The sequence below is a fragment of the Hemicordylus capensis genome, chromosome 17 (genome assembly GCF_027244095.1).
Source record: "Hemicordylus capensis ecotype Gifberg chromosome 17, rHemCap1.1.pri, whole genome shotgun sequence".
Taxonomy (NCBI): domain Eukaryota; kingdom Metazoa; phylum Chordata; class Lepidosauria; order Squamata; family Cordylidae; genus Hemicordylus; species Hemicordylus capensis.
The window spans coordinates 414,465-433,117 of NC_069673.1; the positions used below are offsets into that span (position 1 = coordinate 414,465).

Consider the following 18,653-nt stretch of genomic DNA (forward strand, 5'->3'; position numbering starts at 1 on the left):
TTCTGAGTGCAGCCTTCGGCATAATCCCACAACGGGGAAGGAACTGCTCTCTGGTGCTTTGGCTAAGGGGTGTGAGGAAGCCACGGAGAAGGACAGCTGAAGAACGTGCCACACATGTTGTTAAAACATCTGGGTCTTGTTTTATTTGTGAAAACGGGTTCTGAAAACAAACATCACCCAGAACCCGAGGAAAGGCAGCACCACCCTCCACTGCCCCCTGGATCTTCAAGTGCCACAAACCAGCATCGGTTGGCTTGTCCTGGTCTGGGAACCAAGGAGGCACCTCGACATCCGTCTTCCCTGCGCCAGGGACTCCTGGATGCCGTGGACTACAGCTCCCAGAATCCCCAGCCCAAGGCCATGGGAGCGATGGGAGTTGTTGTCAAAAACATTGAGGGATCCCTGCCACAGGGAGCGCTGCCCCCGCCAGCCGCCCCCTAGCAGCATGCCACAGGGGTTGGAGCAGCAGCAGCTCTCCTTCCTCAGCACGCCCCGCTGGCATTGCTACTCCAGCAGAATGGCAAAAGGGATGCCTGCTGGAGTTCAGAAAACAAGGTCCCTGGGGGATGGCAGCTGGCATCCCATCCAGTGGCTCCTGCCCATTCCTGACTGGAAACGCCCAAGCTGGCTGCAGAGCTTGCCTTGGCTCCCCCAGCTGGTCCCCAGAGAGGAGTCTTCGGCTCCAAGGGCAAAGGCTGCCCAGAGCCCCGGCGGCAGAAGCTCCAGAGAGCAGCAGCAGCGGCTCTAGGCGCAGCCCAGCCAGGGAAGAGCCCCCTTGGCCTCTGGGCAAACGGGTGTTTGGCTCACATCCACCTGAGCAGCCACGATGCTCCTGAAGAGCCCCCGGTGCCTGCCTGCCTGCCTGCCTCCTGGGATGGCCCTTCGCTCAGGCCACGGAACAGACAGCGCTGGACTTCTGGTCCTTCAGAGCCCGCTTCTTCTGAAGCTCCCGTGTGATCCGTCTCTTGATGCCAATCAGATACAGCTCTCGGTCAAACTGGCCGGCCGCGAGTGGAATGCTGGGGGAGACAGAGACGCCGCTGCCACCCCACCAGAGAAACGCCGCCCTACAAAGGGTGGCCTAATGCGAGGGAGGGGGGCTGGGCTCCACGGCTCTGCCCCCTCGTTCCCAGGGGATTCTGGAGCCAGGCAGGCAGCCCCGGGCATCCGCATACAGCCCGGGCGTCCTGCAAGCCCTCTTGGCCACAAGTCAGGCACACAGAGTCCACTTGGCCATCCGGTCCAACCGCCCAAGACCTCCAACCCAGTACGGTTGAGTTCTGGTGGACCAGGACTGCATGGAGCTGCAAGGGTCCCATCCTTTGTGAACTTCGACTAGACTGCCAAACAGGTTTCAAAGCTAGGGGCATAATGACAGGGCAAATGGAGAGCCCGAGGCACGTGCCCAGCACTGGACACGGCGTGGAAGACATCGCTCTGTAAACAGCATCTCCCCCCCCCCCCAATCTAAATCCGAACTGCAGCTGGAACTGAGAGTTATGTTTCCCACAACTCCACGCTCCCTTTCCTGGCTAACTCTTGCCAGTTCAGACCCAGTCAGTGACACATGGGAAGCTTGGATTTTTAAAGCCTTTTTGCCCCAAATGTGCTTCACTTGACCCATGCAGCTGCCACTGAGCCTTCCTTGCCCATCTGGCTACCTGCCCGCCCACCTTTGGAAAGGCCCTTCTAGAGCCCAGAGTATCCCACCACCCCGAATCACTTGATGCCCCCTGCCCACATCAGAAGATGCTTCCAGCCAGGTAGACCCCATCTCCAACAGAACCCTCTTTCTTCTCATGGACCCCACTTGCTGGAGAGTCCTGCCAGGAAATGCTGACGCCACGCCAGCCAGGTTTTGTCCAGATCCTCGAACTAGAGAGAGACTGGCAAGGGAATCTTTCCTCCAGGCACTTCCCCACCTGGCCAGATGCTGGGCGATGGGCAGCTGCCAGGACTGGCACCCATTTCCCTTCCCAGCTGCATGGTTTCCAGCCCCTGGAAATGGCCCACCACAGAGGCAGCCCACTTCTTCCTCTCCTCCCTCCAGGGACCTACTCCAGGGACCTACACCCACCCAGTGCCTACACCCAACCAGCGGCGGCAGGAATCCTGCCGCGGGAGTCAGTCTGCACAGCCACCGGTCCCTCCAGCTGGCCTACCAGGCTGTGGCTCCCTCTCCAGGGACCACAGAGCGAGGCTTGTGCTCCCGGCCACTCTGCCAAGGGACCCCTGGAGCTGAGCTCCATTCCCAGGCCTGCTGAGAGCCCCAGAGCGGCTCCTCTAGCCCACGGCTCCCCGAGGACGGCCCCTGTGGGGTGGGACTCACTTGTCTCTTCCAGGTCTCACTTTGACGCGGAACAACCCATACACAGGCCGGTGGTCCGACGTTCTGATCTCCAGACAGGAAGAGTATTTCACAGCATGGATGTCATCCTTGTGACGGCTCCGGTAGATCACGCGATCCTGAGAAGACAAGGGGCGGGGGGGGGGGTCACAATGGGAAGAAATGGCCAGTGGTTGCCTGGCAGAGGCTGATGGACGAGGACGCCCTTAGCCGGGCCAGGAGGCTCTCTCCTCTCTGCTTTCGCCTCCATGGAAGCAGCAGCAGCAGCAGCAGCACGTGAGCAGGTAAAGAGAGCTCTGCTGGAGCCGCAGCCAGGCGAGGGCCGTGCCCACCAGATGCCTCTGGGCAGCCCACCATTGCTCCCCTGCAGCTGGGATGCCTCTGAGCCGAGAATCCCAGGATGCGCTGGGGGAGAAAGCGCTTCCTTTTGTCCACCCAGCCGGCTGAACGGGGTGACCCCCGACTGCCCAGCACAGGCCCAAGGCTGCCGTCTTGAGCGTGAGCAGAGCACCATCCTGGGTTCGCCCCACCACAGCCTGAGCTCCTGCTTCCAGAGGCAGGCAGGCAGGCAGGCAGGCAGCCCCCCAGGCGGGAGGTGCTCACCGTGTACGAGGGCGTCCTCTGCTTGGAGGTTGTGTCGTAGGTGTCCTGCCCAACGTCAAACTTGTAGGAAGGACGGAAAAGGACGGGCGCTTCATGGAACCCCTTGAAAACAGACCCTGTGAGAGGCGGGGAGGGGGAGGGTCAACCTCTTCCCTCCCCCGGTGGCCCATCTCCAAATCCCACCTCGTGGGAAACGCGTCTTCTCAGCAGGTTGCTCAAAACCACTCAGAACACCAGGCACGAGAGACAGCAAGAGATTGCAGCCCTGAAGCACAGCTCCAGACGGCCCTGGGATTGCAGAGAGACGTTTCTAGGGGGGCTCTTCTGTCCCCTTCAGTGGCGCAGCGGGGAAATGACTTGACTCGCAAGCCAGAGGTTGCCGGTTCGAATCCCTGCTGGTCCGTTTCCCAGACTACATCGGGCAGCAGCGATCTAGGAAGGTGCTGAAAGGCACCATCATCTCCTTCTGCCTGGAGACGGCCAGGGGAAATCTCTCCTGGATGCTACCCAAGACAACCGCAGGGGTCGGTGGGCGCCAGGAGTCGACACCGACTCGACAGCACACTTTGCTTTCCCTCTGGAAGCAGAACAGGAAATGGGCATATTGGGACAGAGCAGGGAGGGCCGAGCTTGTCCACTTCCCTGGAAACCGACTGAGGGCTCCGGGCTGCCTCTGAGCGAGGGAGGCTGCTGCTCGGCCTGCCGGAGTCCCTGGCTTGGCTGTCCCGGCCCTGCGGCCAGCCAAGGAGTCCCACGGGGCCGGGCGCGGCGGCTAAAAGGCTTCTTGGGCTCTTGGGCGGAAGCCGGGGCCCTCGGCTGCCCTCACCCTTCTCCATCTCCTGGAGCAGCTGGTCGTGCTGCAGCAGTGGGGCCACGTCCACCTCCCCGTCTCGCTTGAGGAGCTGCTCCACCACCTCCCGGTCCTCGTTCAGGCGGAAATTGAAGTCCCCGAACCAGAAGACGTCGTCAAAGCGGGTGGTGACATCCGCTGCCAGGTGAGAGGAGCAGCCGTCAGAGGAAGGCGGGTGCTGGGCTTGCTGAAGAGCAAGATTCAGGGCTGCACAACTGCGGCCTTCCAGCCGTCGCCGGACTACAACTCCCATCACCCCCAGCGACAGTGGCACAAGGCACCCCACAGCCCACACTGCCTGCACAACAGACCGGTCCGCCACGGAGTGTGCATTACGCCTAGCCAGGCACCCCTGTGCAGTCAAGGGGTCCAATGCCGGAGCCAGGAAGCCGGCTGGGTGTCCACACTCCACAGCTGCTCAGGGTGGCTGTTGCTAGCAGACATGGAGTCCACGCCGCTGCCACGGCTCTGCCCCTCTGGGTGGGAGGGCAGGGATGGCGGGGGAGAGACAGATCAGGAACGCCGTGTCTGTCCCCTCCCTGGTGGGCTGGAATGCGGCAGGCTCAGGACCACCCCGTCAAGCAGCTGAGCTGCCTCTAAGCCCCGCCTGCCTGCTGGCCCCCTCTGACCCTGGGCGCACTCCTTCCCCGCACACAGGCGGCCAGGGAGGCGGTCAAATGGGGCCCGGGCCCTGCACCTGCACTTCCTACAGAACCGGGTTCCTTAACCTTGGGCTCCCAGATGCAGCTGGACTACAACTCCCACCATCCTCAGTCAAGACACTCCTGCAGGCTGCCCAGTTCCTCACCTGGGCTGGAGCGGTAGGGGTTGGTGTCCGGAATGCTCCTGGGCAGAGCCAAGGCCTGGATGGTCTTCTTGTAGTCCAGCACCCGCTCGTACACTCTGCTGTCTCCGGCTGGAAGGGAAGACGGCACCGCTCAGCACGAGGGAGAGCTCACGGACCCCGCAGGAGGCGGAGGGCGTCCTCCCCACCCCTTGGCCCAGATGGAGGCTGGAACCTCACTGTGAGGCTTCGGGGGGGGGGGGGAGGAGGAGCAAGGGCAGGAACCGACCCCTCTGCCCGGCCAGCTCAGCCCTCCTCTCCGCTCCCGGCGCTGCTGAGACTTAACCAGGAGGAAGCGTTTCCAGGCTGATCTTCCCTCCAGGGCCACCCATCCCCGAAGTCCACCCTACATCTTCAGAGCAGACGCAGGGAGCACCCGCCGCAGGAGGGGTCCCGCTCCCTGCCCAATGCCCCCACGCCTGGCAAGCTACTCACACGTAAAGTGGGAAGTGATGAAGAGGAAGGACGTGCCGAAGAAGGTGAAGCCAAGCCCCAGGGCGCCCTTGGTCTTGATCTGAGAGACGATCCGCGTGGTCACCGTGGCGCATTCCACCTCTGCAGGGAGGGCAGCTGGTCAGGAGGGCCCGGCCAAGGCGGCCCGGAGCCAACGTCTGGCCGCCGGCACTTCCAGGGGGAGCAACGGGAGCCCCCCTGCCCACCAGCGCCAGGCTCCCAGCACGGCGAGGCCTGCCTGGGGGGACCCACCGGAGCAGAACCAGATCAGGTCCCTGCGCAGGAAGACCGCCAGGTAGAGCACGCCGTGGGCGGCGGCGCCCAGCATGACGTAGTGGGGGCCCAGCGTCTCCTGCAGGCGGATCTCCCACTCACGCCTGGAAGGGAAGCATAGGAAGGGCTCAGCGCCGGCTCCTCCTCCTCCTCCTCCCTGGAGGCGGGGGGGGGGGGGCCTCTACCCAAATGGCCTCTGGACTCTGCTGCTGCTGGGCAGGGAGAAGCCAGGATGGAGGAGGCAGCGCAGCAGGGGGCCCCCAGGAGAAGGCCTGACGCTGCCCCACTCGGCAGGGAGCCCAGAGCCTCCCGCCTGCTCTCCTTGCCAGAGAACGGCCCGAGGCAGCCGGGCAAGGGCTTGCTGGGCCCAGGGAAGACCCCGGCGGGGGGGGAGCGGCTCCCTCCGGCCGGCACACCTGTCGGGGCAGCCTTCTTGGATCCCGATCACGTACATGTCCTGGGCGTAGTCGGGGTCGGAGGGCAGCAGGAGATCATCCAGCGCCTCGGGGAGCTCCTGCAAGACAGGGAGGGCATCTCAAAGGGAGAGGAGGAGGAGGAGATGGCCGGCCACGCGGCAGACGGGCCAGCTGGAGACACGCCCGGGAGCCAGTCCCCTGCCTCCGTGCAGCGGGTGTGAGCAGCTCTGCCTCCCCCTGCTAGCTGGACCAAGAGGCTCCTTTTCCACGTGGCCATTCTGTGGCCCCCAGCAGCAGCCCCCCTCAACCCGGCCCCCCTCACCTTCTGGCCCTGCATGTTCCAGGTGGCCACAAAGACGCCAAGGCTCCGGTCGGGAAAGTATCGGTCCAGCTCTTCTGCTCCCAGCAACGCACCACTAGCCAGGAGGCTGCCTTCCAAATAGCTCCTGTGGGGAAAGGGCAGGCTCTCTTTCCCGTCTCCGCAATCCCGAAACGCCCCCAAGGACGCGGCGGAAGGGTTGCGAGGACACCCACCCGGGAAGCTGCACACAGGTCACTCCCATGGCCGTTTCTAGGGGCAGGAAGCAGCGCAGGGGAGCCTCTCCCCGCGAATGCTGCTGCACCGAAGCATCAGAGCACGGCCGGGCCACACCATGGCACCAGAGGACGGAGAAGGCCCCCCACCCCCCGCAGCTGACAGCCAGGTGGTTTCTGGATGCAGAGGCCACGTCGCTGACCATTCACAAGGGAAGTAGCAGGCCGGGAATTCTCCTCAGGAGCAGTGGGGTGAGGCTTGCAGTAGCCGCCACAGAGCATTTGGGACGGGGTTTATGCGTAGCCCCCGCTCCCACAGCCACTGCAGCGCAGCATGGCAGCTGAGAGACCAGAGAGGCGGTGAGCCAGGGAGAGCCCCCCACTGCAAATCTCAGCCACTACCCCTGCAAGACAGGATCCCACCCCAGCAGTGGGGCCGGCATCTCCCTGCGAGGGCCCCGCTGCTGCCACTGCGAGGAGCGCACCTGCTGCGGACGTCCCTGACCCGGATGGGCGCCAGGAGGCTGAAGCCGGACTTCATGGAGGCGGTGGAGCAGTTGTCGCAGACCATCCCTCGGCTGGGCAGCCGGGCGTCGCTGCTGCTGCAGCTGCTGCTGGCCCTGGCCAAGCCGCTCCGGGAAGGAGGCCGGTAATCCGCACAATCCAGGTCGATCCTCTTAGCCGTCCTCAGCGCCGGGAAGGAGCCCTCCAGGCCCCCGGGGGGCAGAGCCTGGGCCGGGGACAGCTGCAGGCCCAAGAGGCCTGACGTGCCCTGCCTGGGGCGGGGGGGCTCACAGGCCTTGTGCAGGCCGTGCAGAGGCAGCGGGTCGTGGTGGTGGCGCTGGCCACCAGGGAGGGCCCGGCGGCCGGCGGGGGGGCTGCCCTGCAGGCACCCGCTGGAGGAGCTCATCTCGGCGGGGTCCGGCAGGCTCTCCTGGCTCGCCCGGAAGTGCCGCTGCCGCCGCCGCCAGAACAGCTCATCCAGAGAGGAGGTCCGCTCGAGCCGCGGTTTGTGGGGCGGCTTGGGGGTGAAGGACTTGAACCCCAGGCCGGCGGGCAGCCCTCCTCCTCCTCCTGCTGGGCATCTCAGCGGGTCGCGGAAGAAGGAGGCGGCCTCGCTTTCCGGCCGGTCCTCCGAGGGGAGGTCCCCGCTGTCGCCCGCCTCCCTCCTTGCAGTCCGGCCAGCCCCGGTCTTGGGGGGCAGGCTCTGCGGGACTCTGCCCTCGGCGCTGGAGGGGTGCTCCCTCGTCTGCGGGGGGAACCCGTCCGGGGGGTTCATCCTCATCGTGGTGCACTGGCCACGGGCCAGTCAGGGAAGGGCCCCCACCGGCCTCAGCAGCCTCAGGCGTCAGCTTCTTCTTCTTCTTCTTCTTCACAGGCGGGGAGGAAACTCCAGAGAAGAGACATGGCTGGGGCTGGCCTGCAGAGAAGGAAGTTGGCAGGCGAGCCTTTCAAGGGCACCGCAGGCTCCTCCGCTGAAGGGCCCCCGAGATGACCCTCCCCGGGCACTGTCTCTTCCCCCGCCCCCATGACCCTCCCCATGTCCCATCCTGGATCCGCTGATTTCTTCTCAAGTTTGGGGTCCTTCCTTTCACTCCCAAGGCAGCTCGCACAACAGAACCGAGTGACTCCCCCATGCCAGGGAGGTGCCGGACTCGGCTTCCAGCGGCCATGCCCTGGTGGTAGCCCCCCCCCCGGCACCCCCCCACCGCACACACACAGTCTCTGCCTCCGCCCTCCTCCCCTTCTTTGGAAGCCGGGGCCTCAGGGCAGCAGATGGGCCCAACAAGCACAGCCTTGGCTACTGGCCCAGCTGGCCACACCCCAGGGGTGAGCATCACGGCAACGCTTGGGAACCACAAGTTGCCTGGGCAGACCGGGCAGTCCTTCTGGGCCGGGGCCGGCTGCCCTCTGCGGCCTGCGGCGAAGGGCTTCTGCCTTCTGGACACACGCCGGGCAGAGAGAGAGAGAGAGAGAGAGAGACCCCCAGGCGGGCTCGGGGGTCGCCAGGCTCAGCTGCCTGAGGGGGGGGGGGTCGCTGCAGCTCCCAGCCTCTTTTTCTAGCCCGGGGTGCCCAGGGGCCGTGGGGCTACCACTACAACGCCCAGCACCCCCCGCCACAATGGCCAGGCCCCTGTGGCTGGGGTGATGGGCACTGTAGTCCACCGACCCACACACCCACCCCACTCTGACGGGCCCGAATGGCGGGGCTCCCACCGGGGCTCTTTGGCGGGGTTTTCCCGGCCAGCCGGGGGGCGGGGAGTCTGTCCATCGCCGGCCCACCTGGCAGGGCTGTTGTGACTGAGGGAAGTGGCAGAGGCCGGGGCGGGGAGGAGGGGGGGGCTGGGGAGGGCTGGCCTGGCCGCCTCTTGCTCACCTTCTCGCGGGCCGGCTGGCCGGGCTTTCCTCCGGCCTCCCCCGCCTCAGCGGGGGGGAGGGGAAGAAGCGGGGCTCCCACCCGCCGCCGCCGCTTCCCGTGGACTACAACTCCCGCCGTCCCCAGCCGCCAAGGCTTGTCCGGGAATGCTGGGAGTTGTAGTAGTCCTCTTCAGCCGAGCGAGGCTCCTCCTCCTCCAGGAACATCCAGCCAATCCCCAGCGGGGGCTGCGGCTGATGGGAGTTGTGGCCCAGCAGCATCTGGCGGGCAGGCGGCGCCTGGGATCCTCCCCGCCTCTGTCCTCCCCCGGTTCAGCCTCTGGAATGGTCGCGTCCTACTCGTTGGTAACGCTGGAAACGTTCCCATTGGTGCGGAGTGGACCGCGGAGGCGGGGCAGAACGTTCAGGCCCGGGCGACGAGTCCATTGAGGCGGACAACGGGGGGGAGGGGAGGTGGCGCGGCGGGCGGAGTTCTCGCGATGATTCGGAGCCCGGACGATTCCTTTGGCTATTCGACGGGAAGAGAAACTCCGGGAAGGCGCTTGTGGCGGCGGCGGCGGAGGAGGAGGGAGGCCGGAAGAGCCGGCAGCGGGGGCGCGGGGAGGGGGCACCTGCCCGGTGCATGACGAAGGCCGGCGGGGAGAGTGGGGCGGGCTGGCTGCGGGCTGGGTGCCCCCCCTCCCCCCCCCCCCGTGTAGGCAGCGCTTTCCCTTGAAGAGCTTCTTCGGCCCCTCCTCGGCGTGGCTTTTTTTTTTTTGGCAACACGTGTGCTGGTTCTCCCCCGTCTGAAAGGGGCGCCACGGGGGAGCCCCGCGCCCACTCCAGTCCTTCCTCTGGCCTCAAGAGTCAACAGCGCAGAACCCCCGCCCACCACCAGACGGGCAGGGACACCCCAATAAGCACAAGCCAAGTAAAATGTGAAAAGTGCTCCAGAGCGCAAAATATTTTATTTAAGAATTTACAGTGTCAATTCTAACATTGAGGACAGAGAGTGGCTCTCCACTCTGAGGAAGCCATCATGAACTGAAAGATGTTTGGCGGTCTACATGGAGAGGAAAGACAGAATCGGGAAGGGGAAGAAAAGGGAGTGAGATTGTGAAATAAAACGGGGGGGGGGGGGTCCAAGAAGGCTCGCTGACAGAGAAGCCACAGGCTGTCAAGACAAGCAGCGGGTCTTTACTGGGGATTGCTACCGATTTCTTCCAAACGCAAACAGTCCCCTTTTAACGAATTTAAGGCTTTCCACATTCCAGATAGGTGGTGGGGCTAAACCCACAAGAAGAGTCAACAGTCAACTTTAATGAATCCACATTAAGCAATAGTGGTAGTCGAGTGAATTGGCTTCCAGAGCAAACCTTAACCCCAACACATAAATATTTAGTCACCTCTTGTTGGGTTGTTCAGGCTTTTAAGTAGATAGGAAAGTTCTGTACCTTGAAAGCTTGGGAAATGTCCTGCATAGAACAGAAAAAAGGTCTCAGACCTGTCACTGAGAAGGCTTGCTGAATGCAGATCTACTCCATTTAGTAAAAGGACAATTTGTTAGCCAATTATGATCTCAGTCATTCTGAAAACGGAAGGAGTTGGAGACAGAAGAGCAGAAACACTTAAAAAAAACAACCACCCCAACACAAAATCCCTATGAGCTGTCACTGCCTTGGGTTGAGTTTGCAGATGTTGGACAGAGAGGAGAAGGAGCCATATTGCACTTCAAGGGGACGCGTCAGAAAGAGAACAACATGGCTACTATACAAAGAGCTTCTGTTTCAGACTATACAGTTTGCTTTACAAGGAGCCTAAACACAAACCACATACATACGAGAGAAAACCCACTTCCAATTAAATCTTAAGATTACAGATCACAGTTTTGTTTTTCTCATTCATTAAATGTCTGTCTGTTTATTTGGATGAGCTATATTTCCCTCCCAAGAGGGGCGGGAAGGTCAATGTTTGAAGAAAATCCCAGCCAAATATCTTAATGCTTCCGATCAATACCACCCAGAGGATGGTTTATATGCATAAAAATTGTGCCCCAGTCCCTGTAAGGCCACAGACTGTAATGTTAAAAGGTGATGTGTATTCCCTACATATTAGGAAAAGGCCCTTTCTTTTCTTCTCTTTTTAAGGAATACACAAATAATTGAAGCGTATCCAAATTCTAGCAACATCATCAGCCGAAAGGAAAGACCAGCCCTGTGCTTTCCGTCTGATTCGTACAATGGCGCGCAGGTGAGCCACTGGCTGGTGGCCCACCCCTTGCTTCGTGCCTCCCAAGTCAGAACGTGCCAACCAGGGTTGACGTAACAGGGCGTGTGTCGGGCCATTTGTGCAGGCAAGAGCCTCAGTGGGAAACCCACACCACTCGGTCATCCTCTTAGCATGAGAAAGAGTGCATTCTATGTGCCAGGGGATCTTGAGTCATTCCTTGGAAATCCATACATGTCGGCCCAGACAGAAGATGCTATTTTAAGGTGGGGTATTTTCTCTGTCCAATTCTGCCCAGTCTTGAGCTTCCTGGAGCTGCAGCAGACTGAAAAGACAAGACGGCACATTTAAATTCAAGTTCCCTGGGGAAGGGAGCATGGTGAACCTTGTCCAGAAGGTCACTCTGAATCTGAGGGGCCACAACTGAGAAGGTCCTCTCTCTGGTCCCCACCAACTGGGCCTCAGTCAATGGCAGTGGGGGGGGGGCCCACAGGCAGGGCGGAGGGCCCTGGGGGTCCATGTGAGTGAACACAGCCTGGCAGATACCTGTGCCCAAATCATGTCACTCTAATGGTCAAGACCAGCACTTTGAAGTTAGCAGCCAATATAGTTACTAGCTACTAGCCTGGTGGCTACAGGCCACCTCCAGCCTCAGAGGCAAGCTGCCTCTCAATACCAGTTGCAGGGGAGAGGGCATGCCTCCATCCCCATGTGGGAAGAAGCAGGATGCTGGACTAGAGAGGCCTTGGTGGGCCTGACCCAGCAGGGCTGTTCTTGTGTATGTTCTAGACCAGAAGCAAACTGGTAACCAGTGAAGCGACTGCAGGATGAGTGTAATACCTGTGAAGCATCCTTGCGGCAGCCTTCTGGACCCCTTGAAGCTTCCGAACCTCCTTCAAAGGAAGCCCCACGTAGAGCACACTGCAGTAACCCAGCTCCATCTCAGATCCCCAAAGCTGAGAGGTCCCAGGCTTGTACAAGAACATTCCCAGCAGCGGAGATGAATCGCAATACTTTCCACCCTTGAGATGGCCTCTGAAGCACATTCTAGATGGGCTTCTGCAAGGACCTCTTCTGCAGGCCTCAGGGCCTGCTTTTGCAAAACAGGGGTGAAGAGAAGGTGGTTCCCCCTCACAGGCTAGTTGGGAAGCTACATTCTGTCAGGGCCCTTACCTGTGAGAACTGAGAAGGGTTGTAGAACTGGACAGTTCCGGCGGGGGGTCCTCCCAAAGGGGGCTACAAAGGAGAGAAGCTCCCATTAGTGAGATACAGCAAAGAGCTCGAGCCACGTTGCCTGCCAAGCAGTTCTGTCGACTTGGCTGACGAAGGAAGAGAGTGCACACCACCACTGGCGCCCCCACCGGCTACGGAGCAGCAGGCTCTCTACACACAGATGCAAGAAACGCAGCGCAGAAATCCACAGGGCTCCGCCGTTGGGAGGAAAGGTCCAGGTTACCCACAGCAACACAGGTTGGGGCCAAACAAAGTGCTTGCTCACGCACACACACACACACACCCCTCGACACGGCTCATGGTGGGCGGGAGGCACCTCGGGGACAGGCATGCAAGAGGAAGAGCAGAGAGGTGAGGGGGCCCAGCGGGCTGCGTTAGTAAGCCTCATGCCTTGCTCGAGAACCCACACGACGCGGCTTCCCTCTCAGGGTTATCGGGGCAGCCCCCGACGGGAAAGCAGAGAAAGGCGAAGCCCTGTGCTCCTTTCCAGAGCAGCTGGCTGGGTGGGGAAGAGGTCTGTGTTCCTGGCATTCCAGAGACCAGCTGGCCCAAAGGAGAACGCTTCCTCCCGGCTCTGCGCTACCACACGACGACGAGGGGCTGGGCAGAGGCAGCCTAGCTCTCCTCTCGGACCCTCAGCAAAACGCCTCGGTGTCAGCTGACATCCACAGATCTGCTGTGCAGCCATGCAGGCGAACCCAGGAGTCCTGGCCAGCTGCTCTCCCTCTCTCTCCAAGGGCACCAAAGACGGCCACAACGAAACCTTTCCTTGGGGAAGACGCACCTCTAGAGCTCACCGATTGCCTCCCCCTCTCCTTAGAGAGGCTTTGGAGGATGGCTAAAAACCAGGGCAGCTCCACTTAAATCATGGCAATTTAACCCGTTTCCTACGGATACTACTTCACATATCCCTTAAGTAATGATTTTTTGTTCAGCTGTGTAATGTTGGGCTCATTATTATGTTTTAGAGGAGTTTGAAACGGCCTTGAAGTATTTAAGTAGACCAGCCGGGAGGCGTTTTCTCCCAGGCAGAGCAACAGCATGATTTTGCCTCCCCTGAGGCAGAGTAACAGCTGCAGGTGCCCTAAGCTCAAGCCACCCTCTGCAAGCAGGAGAAATTGGACCAGGTGGGCTTTTTGCCTCTTCCGATGCCATGATCTTAACTTGCTACCCAAGAGCCAGAAGGACTCAAGGGAACCTCAGTCCCGAGCTGTTATGCTGGGCTACAACTCCAAAGCAGTTTGTTCCCACATTGTGGGGAGACATCCCAGGCACTCCAAGACTTAACCATTCTTTCGGGCGGGTGGGGTTGGGGGGAATTAAACAAGAGAAATGGACTCAGTCGGGAAATGACTCGACGGAGTCAAGAGCAGTTTCATCCAACGTGATTCCCTGAAGACCTACGGAGGAGTGGAAGGAACGCTTCATCTTTTATGGTCTCATGCTAGTTCTGTGAAATGGAGTGGGGAGAAGATGACGCAAGGCAATATTAGATAGCAAAGGTGCTGAGAAAATATAAAATAAGAAGGTGGTCAGTGAGGAGGAGGAGGAGGAGGAGTAAAATAAAAAGGGTAGCCAGTGTGAGAACAGCCAGCCGAATGTACCTGCTTAAAATGCTGGCTTACTTCACGGGATAATGAACTCAGGGAACTAGAGCGCGAAAGCTACAAAACAGCAAAAACACACAACACACACAAACAAAAAACGGAATCAAAAAGTCGTCATGCAGGCCACTGCCTCAAGCTGTCAGTTCTCCTATTCCGTTAAAAAAACAAAAACGAAACTTAATAAACGACGGCGCCGAAGGTTAAACGGTCCAAACTACCCAATGCAAGTGAGCTCAAATCCAAAAGGGCTTCCTGGGTCATAAGGAGGCAGCTCGGGAGAAGGCCTGCTGCAGACTCCGGGTTGCTCTCGCACGGCACAACGTAGCAGGAGCTCAACCAAAAGCGTGCAGAGCAGAAGAGAGAAACGCCTTCCCAGGAACCCTGCTGAGCCCTGGCTTCTGAAACCACTTTCGGGCAGAACCTGCCGAGAGCGTCTGGTCGGGTGGCTCATCTGCCTGGAAATCAACGGCTGCACACCATTCGCAGGGAGGGAACGGCGCGCAGGCAGAGCGGGGCCAGCAGCCACGGCGGGGATCATCCAAGGGCCAGACACCCACCCACATCGGACCAGTCTCCGCCCCTCTGATTTCAGAGGGGGCGACAAGTTCCCTAGTGTGGGCATGAGTCCTCAACCAAGTCACCTGCTGTTTCAAAGAGTGACGAGGATACCACTGAGGGTGCAGGCGGGCCCAGAGAAAGCCGGGGAGTCCCCAGGCTGCCTCAGACCTACCTCTCCGGACGGGGAACCGTCAGGGTTGGAGGGAGGCAGCTCAGAGCCGGGTGGAAACGAGGCAGAATTCAAGTACTAGGAGGAAAGAAGCCAGAAAGAATGAACTAGCTGGACAGCGGGGGAAGCCCCGGGACGGAGACAAGGCCCAACGCAGCGCTCGCACGGCTGCTCAGAAGGACGCCCCCAAAGGTCCGGCATTGAAGTGGGGTCACTCCAGTTTTGCTAAGCAGAAATCTGGCCAAGGGGCAAAACCACATGAGTCTTCCTCGGTGGCTCCAGAACCCCCCCCCCCGCTAACTTGTTAATCAGGAGCATTGGCAGCCCCAACTTACGGGGGGCCCTGCAGCTACTTCGGGGGTGCTTTGGCTTCCCGGCGTCATCTGCTCTTCTGCCGTCTGGCCTTCCATGGGCTGCTGCTGCTCTTCTGGAACTGGAGAAGGAGGAGGAGGAACAGGAAGCCCCAGCTCAGCAAACAAAGCAGGCTAGGGGGCACGTGCCCCAGAAACAGGCAACCCCCCCCCCAAGACGGAGCAGCGCCTCTGCTCTGCACTTGGGGCGAGGGGAAATGTGGCCCCCCTGCCTTTCAAGCACCCAGCCTGCTGTTCTCAAGCAGCAGCAACGGCACTGAGGCGGCAGCTGGAATGGTAAGGCAACAGTTCAGGAGACTGCAAACAGAAGAACACCCCGATCTCTCCCCCCCCGGTGTGTTTAGATGCCACCTGACTAGTCAATGATGCCCTTGCCAGTGGCACCTGACTTCCAGATGGCGGCTTGCTAGTTCTCTCTGCTGCCCGCCCTCCCTCAGAGCCTTGCGGAAAGGGAAGCAGGGATGCCAGGTGGGAGCCCTCTGGAAGCCCGTGCCCGCCACCCCCCCCCTTTGACTCACCTGAGCTCGGCGCCAGCAGGCTTGCCGGGATGGGCATGGGGGCCAGGGGGGCAAAGAGGTCTGCGGGGGCCAGCGGGGGGCCAGCAGCAGGCACCTTGGCCCCGCCGGGGTTCAGGAAGTCCACGTAGCGCGCTCTGCTGCCCGCTGGGGAAAGGCAGAGGGAGAGGGGAGTGGGGCAGGCGGCTGTGCTGGGGTGCAGGCCTGGAGGGGGCCGGGTCCCGGGAGGGGGAGCCCCCAGGAGCCCGCACAAGCCCTGCGGCCAGGGGACAGGGCGCCTGCCTGGCCTGCTGCTCCACAGGGCTCTGGGGCCAGCAGCCCCTGCTTGGCATGGCCCAGGCGCCGCCCTTGGCAGCCTCTCCAGGCAGGGCTGGGGGGACTCCTGCTGGCCAGTGCAGGCAAGGCGGAGCAGACCAGCTCCCCTGCCACACTCAGGGTGGCCATGGAAAGCGGCAGCCTGCGAAGGAGAGCCCGGGGGCGGGTGGCTGGACACAGGCCGCCAGGGAGAGGAGGGCAGGCGGGCACGGGGGGGTCCCAGGCGCAGCTCCCCACCTCTCTAGGCAAAAGGCTCTTCAGCGGCAGGGCCGGGAAGGGCCTCTCCCTGGCCCGGGCCTGAGCATGGCTGGGCTGCCGCTTCCTGGGCTCCCCGGGACTCTCACCTGCTTTCCTGTAGAAGGAGTTGACGGAGGCCCCGGGAGGGCTGCCTGCTCCAGAGGGGGCTGCCTGTGGCGCCTGAGGGAAGCCCATTGGAGGCGGCGGGGGCGGCTTGCTCTGGAAGGGAACGCCAAAGGCCCGGCTCGAATCCCCGGCTCTCCCCCACTCGCTCCAGCTTGCAGTGGGTGTGGCTTGCCCGGGGGGGGGGGGGCTGGCCACAGGAGCAGCTCCAGGCCGGGCGGGGCGTCTGCCACTCCACACGCCTCCTTTTATGGCGGGCCAAGGAGGCTCTCCTGAGGCGTGGACCTGGAGGGGCCCCTGCGAGAGCTTCATGGAGAGGGGACAGGAGCTGGAGGACGGTCCCTCGAGGGGTGGCCGCACTGGAGGCTGTGGCAAGAGGGCTTCCCTGCCGGGAGCGTGGGGCTCCCCCTTGGCTCTTGGACTACAAGTCCCACCATCCCCCGCCACAACGGCTGAAGGGCCAACGGCTGAAGGCAGCTGGGGGTGAAGGTGGCCGGCCGGCCGGCTGGCCGGGGGTGGGTGGGTGGGGTGGGTGCTGGTCTGGGAATTCCCAGCTCTCAACTGGCAAGGCAGCGACACTGGCCCCAATCCAGGCGGGACAGGCTCCGACTCACTTCTTCTTCTGGCTCATCCAAGTTCACCCAGCGCTGCTTCTTTTCATCCCAGACAATCTGAACAAGAAGAGCCACAAGGAGCGTCAGGAGCAGCTGCGGCGTCTCCTGGTGGGAGCGCAGAGCCCCTCTCGGATCTCCTCGGGAAGGCCAAGTGCCCCAGAGGGGTGGGCACCGCCATGCCTGGATCACGCGCAAGAGAGAGACCCCGGGCCGATGCCCAGGCAGGTGCCACATCCCCCCCCCCAGCCCGGGGCTCCCAGCACTCACGGATTTGTTCTTGTCGTCGGGGAGGTGGGCTTCGTTCTTGCTTTTCCACAGCCACTGAAACCACGTCGAGCCCCCCTAAAGACAGACACGGACCGCAGCTAGCCGACTCTTCTTCACATGGCCCCTTCCTGTCCGGGCCCCTTCCTTACAGCATCCCCGGTCAGGGAGCACTCAGAGGGCCCCGCGTGGAGCTGAGAAGCCCAGCGCTGGGGCCAGGGAGGCCTACCTTTTGGTACGCCGGCTGCTTGGTGGCCTGCTTTTTGCTCTCCTGCCCTTCGGGGATGGCTGGCGGGGGCGGAGAGGGCTGCTGCTGCGGCTTGGTGGCCGAGTTCCTGCGCTCGCGGCCGACAGAATGCACGGAGGACTCCGAGGTGGTCCGGGATCGCCGCCCAAAGCCCTGCGTGAGGACAGGCAACCAAGTCCCTTGGGGCTCGTGGGCGGAGGGGACACTGGCCGCCCGTGCCGGGGAAAGGGGTGGGGAAGCCGGCAAACCCACCACGGGGAGATGGGACGGGATGAAGGGAAGAAGGGGCGGGGGAGATGGAGGGGGAAGAAGTCAACTGGTGGCCTACCATGTGGGCGGACGACTGGGAGGCAGAGCGGGATCGCCAGCCTGCGCCCTGGTGGGATACAAAGCCGGCAGGTGAGAAAGCCCACTTCCGCACAGGGGGCCAGGCTGGGCCTGTGCCGCTCCCGCAGCAGCTGGGGGCACGGGAGATGCGCAAGGCACCCTGCCCGGAGCTCCTCCCTCTCTGGGGGTCGGGGGGAGCAGAGGGCCTTGGGGGCCCCATTGGTCCAGCCGGGATGACTAGGCCCAGGAGGGGACGACGCCCATCAGGCCCAGGGCTAGCAGCGTCTGGGGTGTCAGCCACGTGCTCCAAGGTGTCCCCCCCCGCCCCACCGAGGACTGGCTACAAGATGCTGCTAGCAGGGCCACCAGACAGGCCAGGGATCTGCAGGGGGCGTGTGTGTGTGTGTGTGTGTGTGTGTGTGTGTGTGTAAGCCGCCTCCCAGTGGCCCAAATGGAGCTGCCCCACTGCCCCCCCCCCACGCAGATACCATGTTGGCCATCTGCTCGTAGAAATCCTCCTTCCGGGGCTCCGGCGCGGCCTTCCAAAGCGGAGAATCCCGAGAGACGCCCTGCACTGCTGAGAGACAGAAAGCGATTCTGCCACGGAGCGGAAAGGAGAGGGCGCCAGCTCCGTCACGCCAGCCGGGCCAGGGGACCACCCTCCACCAGTAGGGAGCCAGAGCAGCCCCGGGGGGGGGGGGGGGCTGCAGGCCGAATCTCTTCCCCTCGGCCCAGCCCCTCTGCTGACCCACGCCGCACCCCACAGGCCAAACCAACCTGCTTCCTGGCTGATCTGCTCCTGGAGCGGCAGTTCCTGCGCCTGAGCCGGCGAGCCAGCGAGGGGCCCCCCCTGCGCCCGCAGGGACGGAGGCAGGCCCTGTTCAGCCGGCTGGGCGTTTGGAAAGCCGGGTCCCGGCCCCGCCATGGAGCCGAACGGAGCAGGGCCCCACGGCTCGTGTTGGGAGCTCGAGCTGTCCAGCATGGCCTGAGGAGCTGCCAAGGAGAAGTGGCAGCGTCAGCCTCCCCAGCCCAGGGGTGGGGGACGGACTCCAACCCCCAAGCGCCTCCACTGTGGCCCAGCAGGACGGGAGCCGTAGTTCACCACCACCGGGGCCGCCCAGCTAGAGAGCCCAGACTGGGCCACTCCTAGCCCCAGAACCTCCAGCCCCCAG

At 62.3% G+C, this 18,653-nt stretch overlaps 2 protein-coding genes across 14 annotated transcripts in view; both read right to left on the reverse strand.

Moving 5' to 3' along the window:
- Positions 1-117: 117 nt before the first annotated feature.
- Positions 118-8,959, reverse strand: INPP5E (inositol polyphosphate-5-phosphatase E). Of its 5 annotated transcripts, none has more exons than XM_053282098.1 (11): positions 8,698-8,947; positions 6,806-7,740; positions 6,109-6,232; positions 5,823-5,884; positions 5,350-5,474; positions 5,080-5,199; positions 4,609-4,716; positions 3,777-3,938; positions 2,951-3,066; positions 2,330-2,466; positions 118-1,019 (listed from the first exon to the last, which is right to left on the reverse strand). In XM_053282098.1, exons 2-11 carry the CDS (start codon positions 7,603-7,605, stop codon positions 887-889), a joined length of 1,887 nt encoding a protein of 628 aa, XP_053138073.1. In that variant the 5' UTR covers positions 7,606-7,740; positions 8,698-8,947; the 3' UTR covers positions 118-886. The 5 variants fall into 5 exon arrangements, 3 of the variants coding, with proteins under 3 accessions (XP_053138073.1, XP_053138072.1, XP_053138074.1); XM_053282097.1 differs by having other exon boundaries at positions 5,787-5,884; positions 8,698-8,945; XR_008312753.1 differs by lacking the exon at positions 2,951-3,066 and having other exon boundaries at positions 881-1,019; positions 5,787-5,884; positions 8,698-8,956.
- Positions 8,960-9,624: 665 nt separating this feature from the next.
- Positions 9,625-18,653, reverse strand: part of SEC16A (SEC16 homolog A, endoplasmic reticulum export factor) — a 30,230-nt gene continuing 21,201 nt past the window's right edge. For 3 of the 9 annotated variants that reach the window (XM_053282201.1, XM_053282200.1, XM_053282199.1), the window contains 13 exons: positions 18,259-18,474; positions 17,970-18,058; positions 17,483-17,530; positions 17,137-17,307; positions 16,911-16,985; positions 16,644-16,700; positions 16,014-16,125; positions 15,358-15,501; positions 14,804-14,901; positions 14,472-14,546; positions 13,739-13,798; positions 12,075-12,137; positions 9,625-11,226 (listed from right to left, as the gene is read on the reverse strand). In XM_053282201.1, the coding sequence (XP_053138176.1) occupies positions 11,158-11,226; positions 12,075-12,137; positions 13,739-13,798; positions 14,472-14,546; positions 14,804-14,901; positions 15,358-15,501; positions 16,014-16,125; positions 16,644-16,700; positions 16,911-16,985; positions 17,137-17,307; positions 17,483-17,530; positions 17,970-18,058; positions 18,259-18,474 (1,277 nt within the window). In that variant the 3' untranslated portion in view covers positions 9,625-11,157. The remainder of the gene's footprint in view (positions 11,227-12,074; positions 12,138-13,738; positions 13,799-14,471; positions 14,547-14,803; positions 14,902-15,357; positions 15,502-16,013; positions 16,126-16,643; positions 16,701-16,910; positions 16,986-17,136; positions 17,308-17,482; positions 17,531-17,969; positions 18,059-18,258; positions 18,475-18,653) is intronic. The other 6 variants (XM_053282202.1, XM_053282203.1, XM_053282205.1 and 3 more) reach the window with 6 other exon arrangements.

Coding starts and splice junctions, on each gene's coding strand:
- INPP5E (XM_053282097.1), bottom strand. CDS start 7,605: ATGAGGATGAACCCCCCGGACGGGTTCCCCCCGCAGACGAGGGAGCAC. Junction 4,717..5,079: donor CATCACTTCCCACTTTACGT/GTGAGTAGCTTG, acceptor CTTCCCTTCCAG/CCGGAGACAGCAGAGTGTAC. Junction 2,467..2,950: donor AGAGGACGCCCTCGTACACG/GTGAGCACCTCC, acceptor TTGTCTTCTCAG/GATCGCGTGATCTACCGGAG.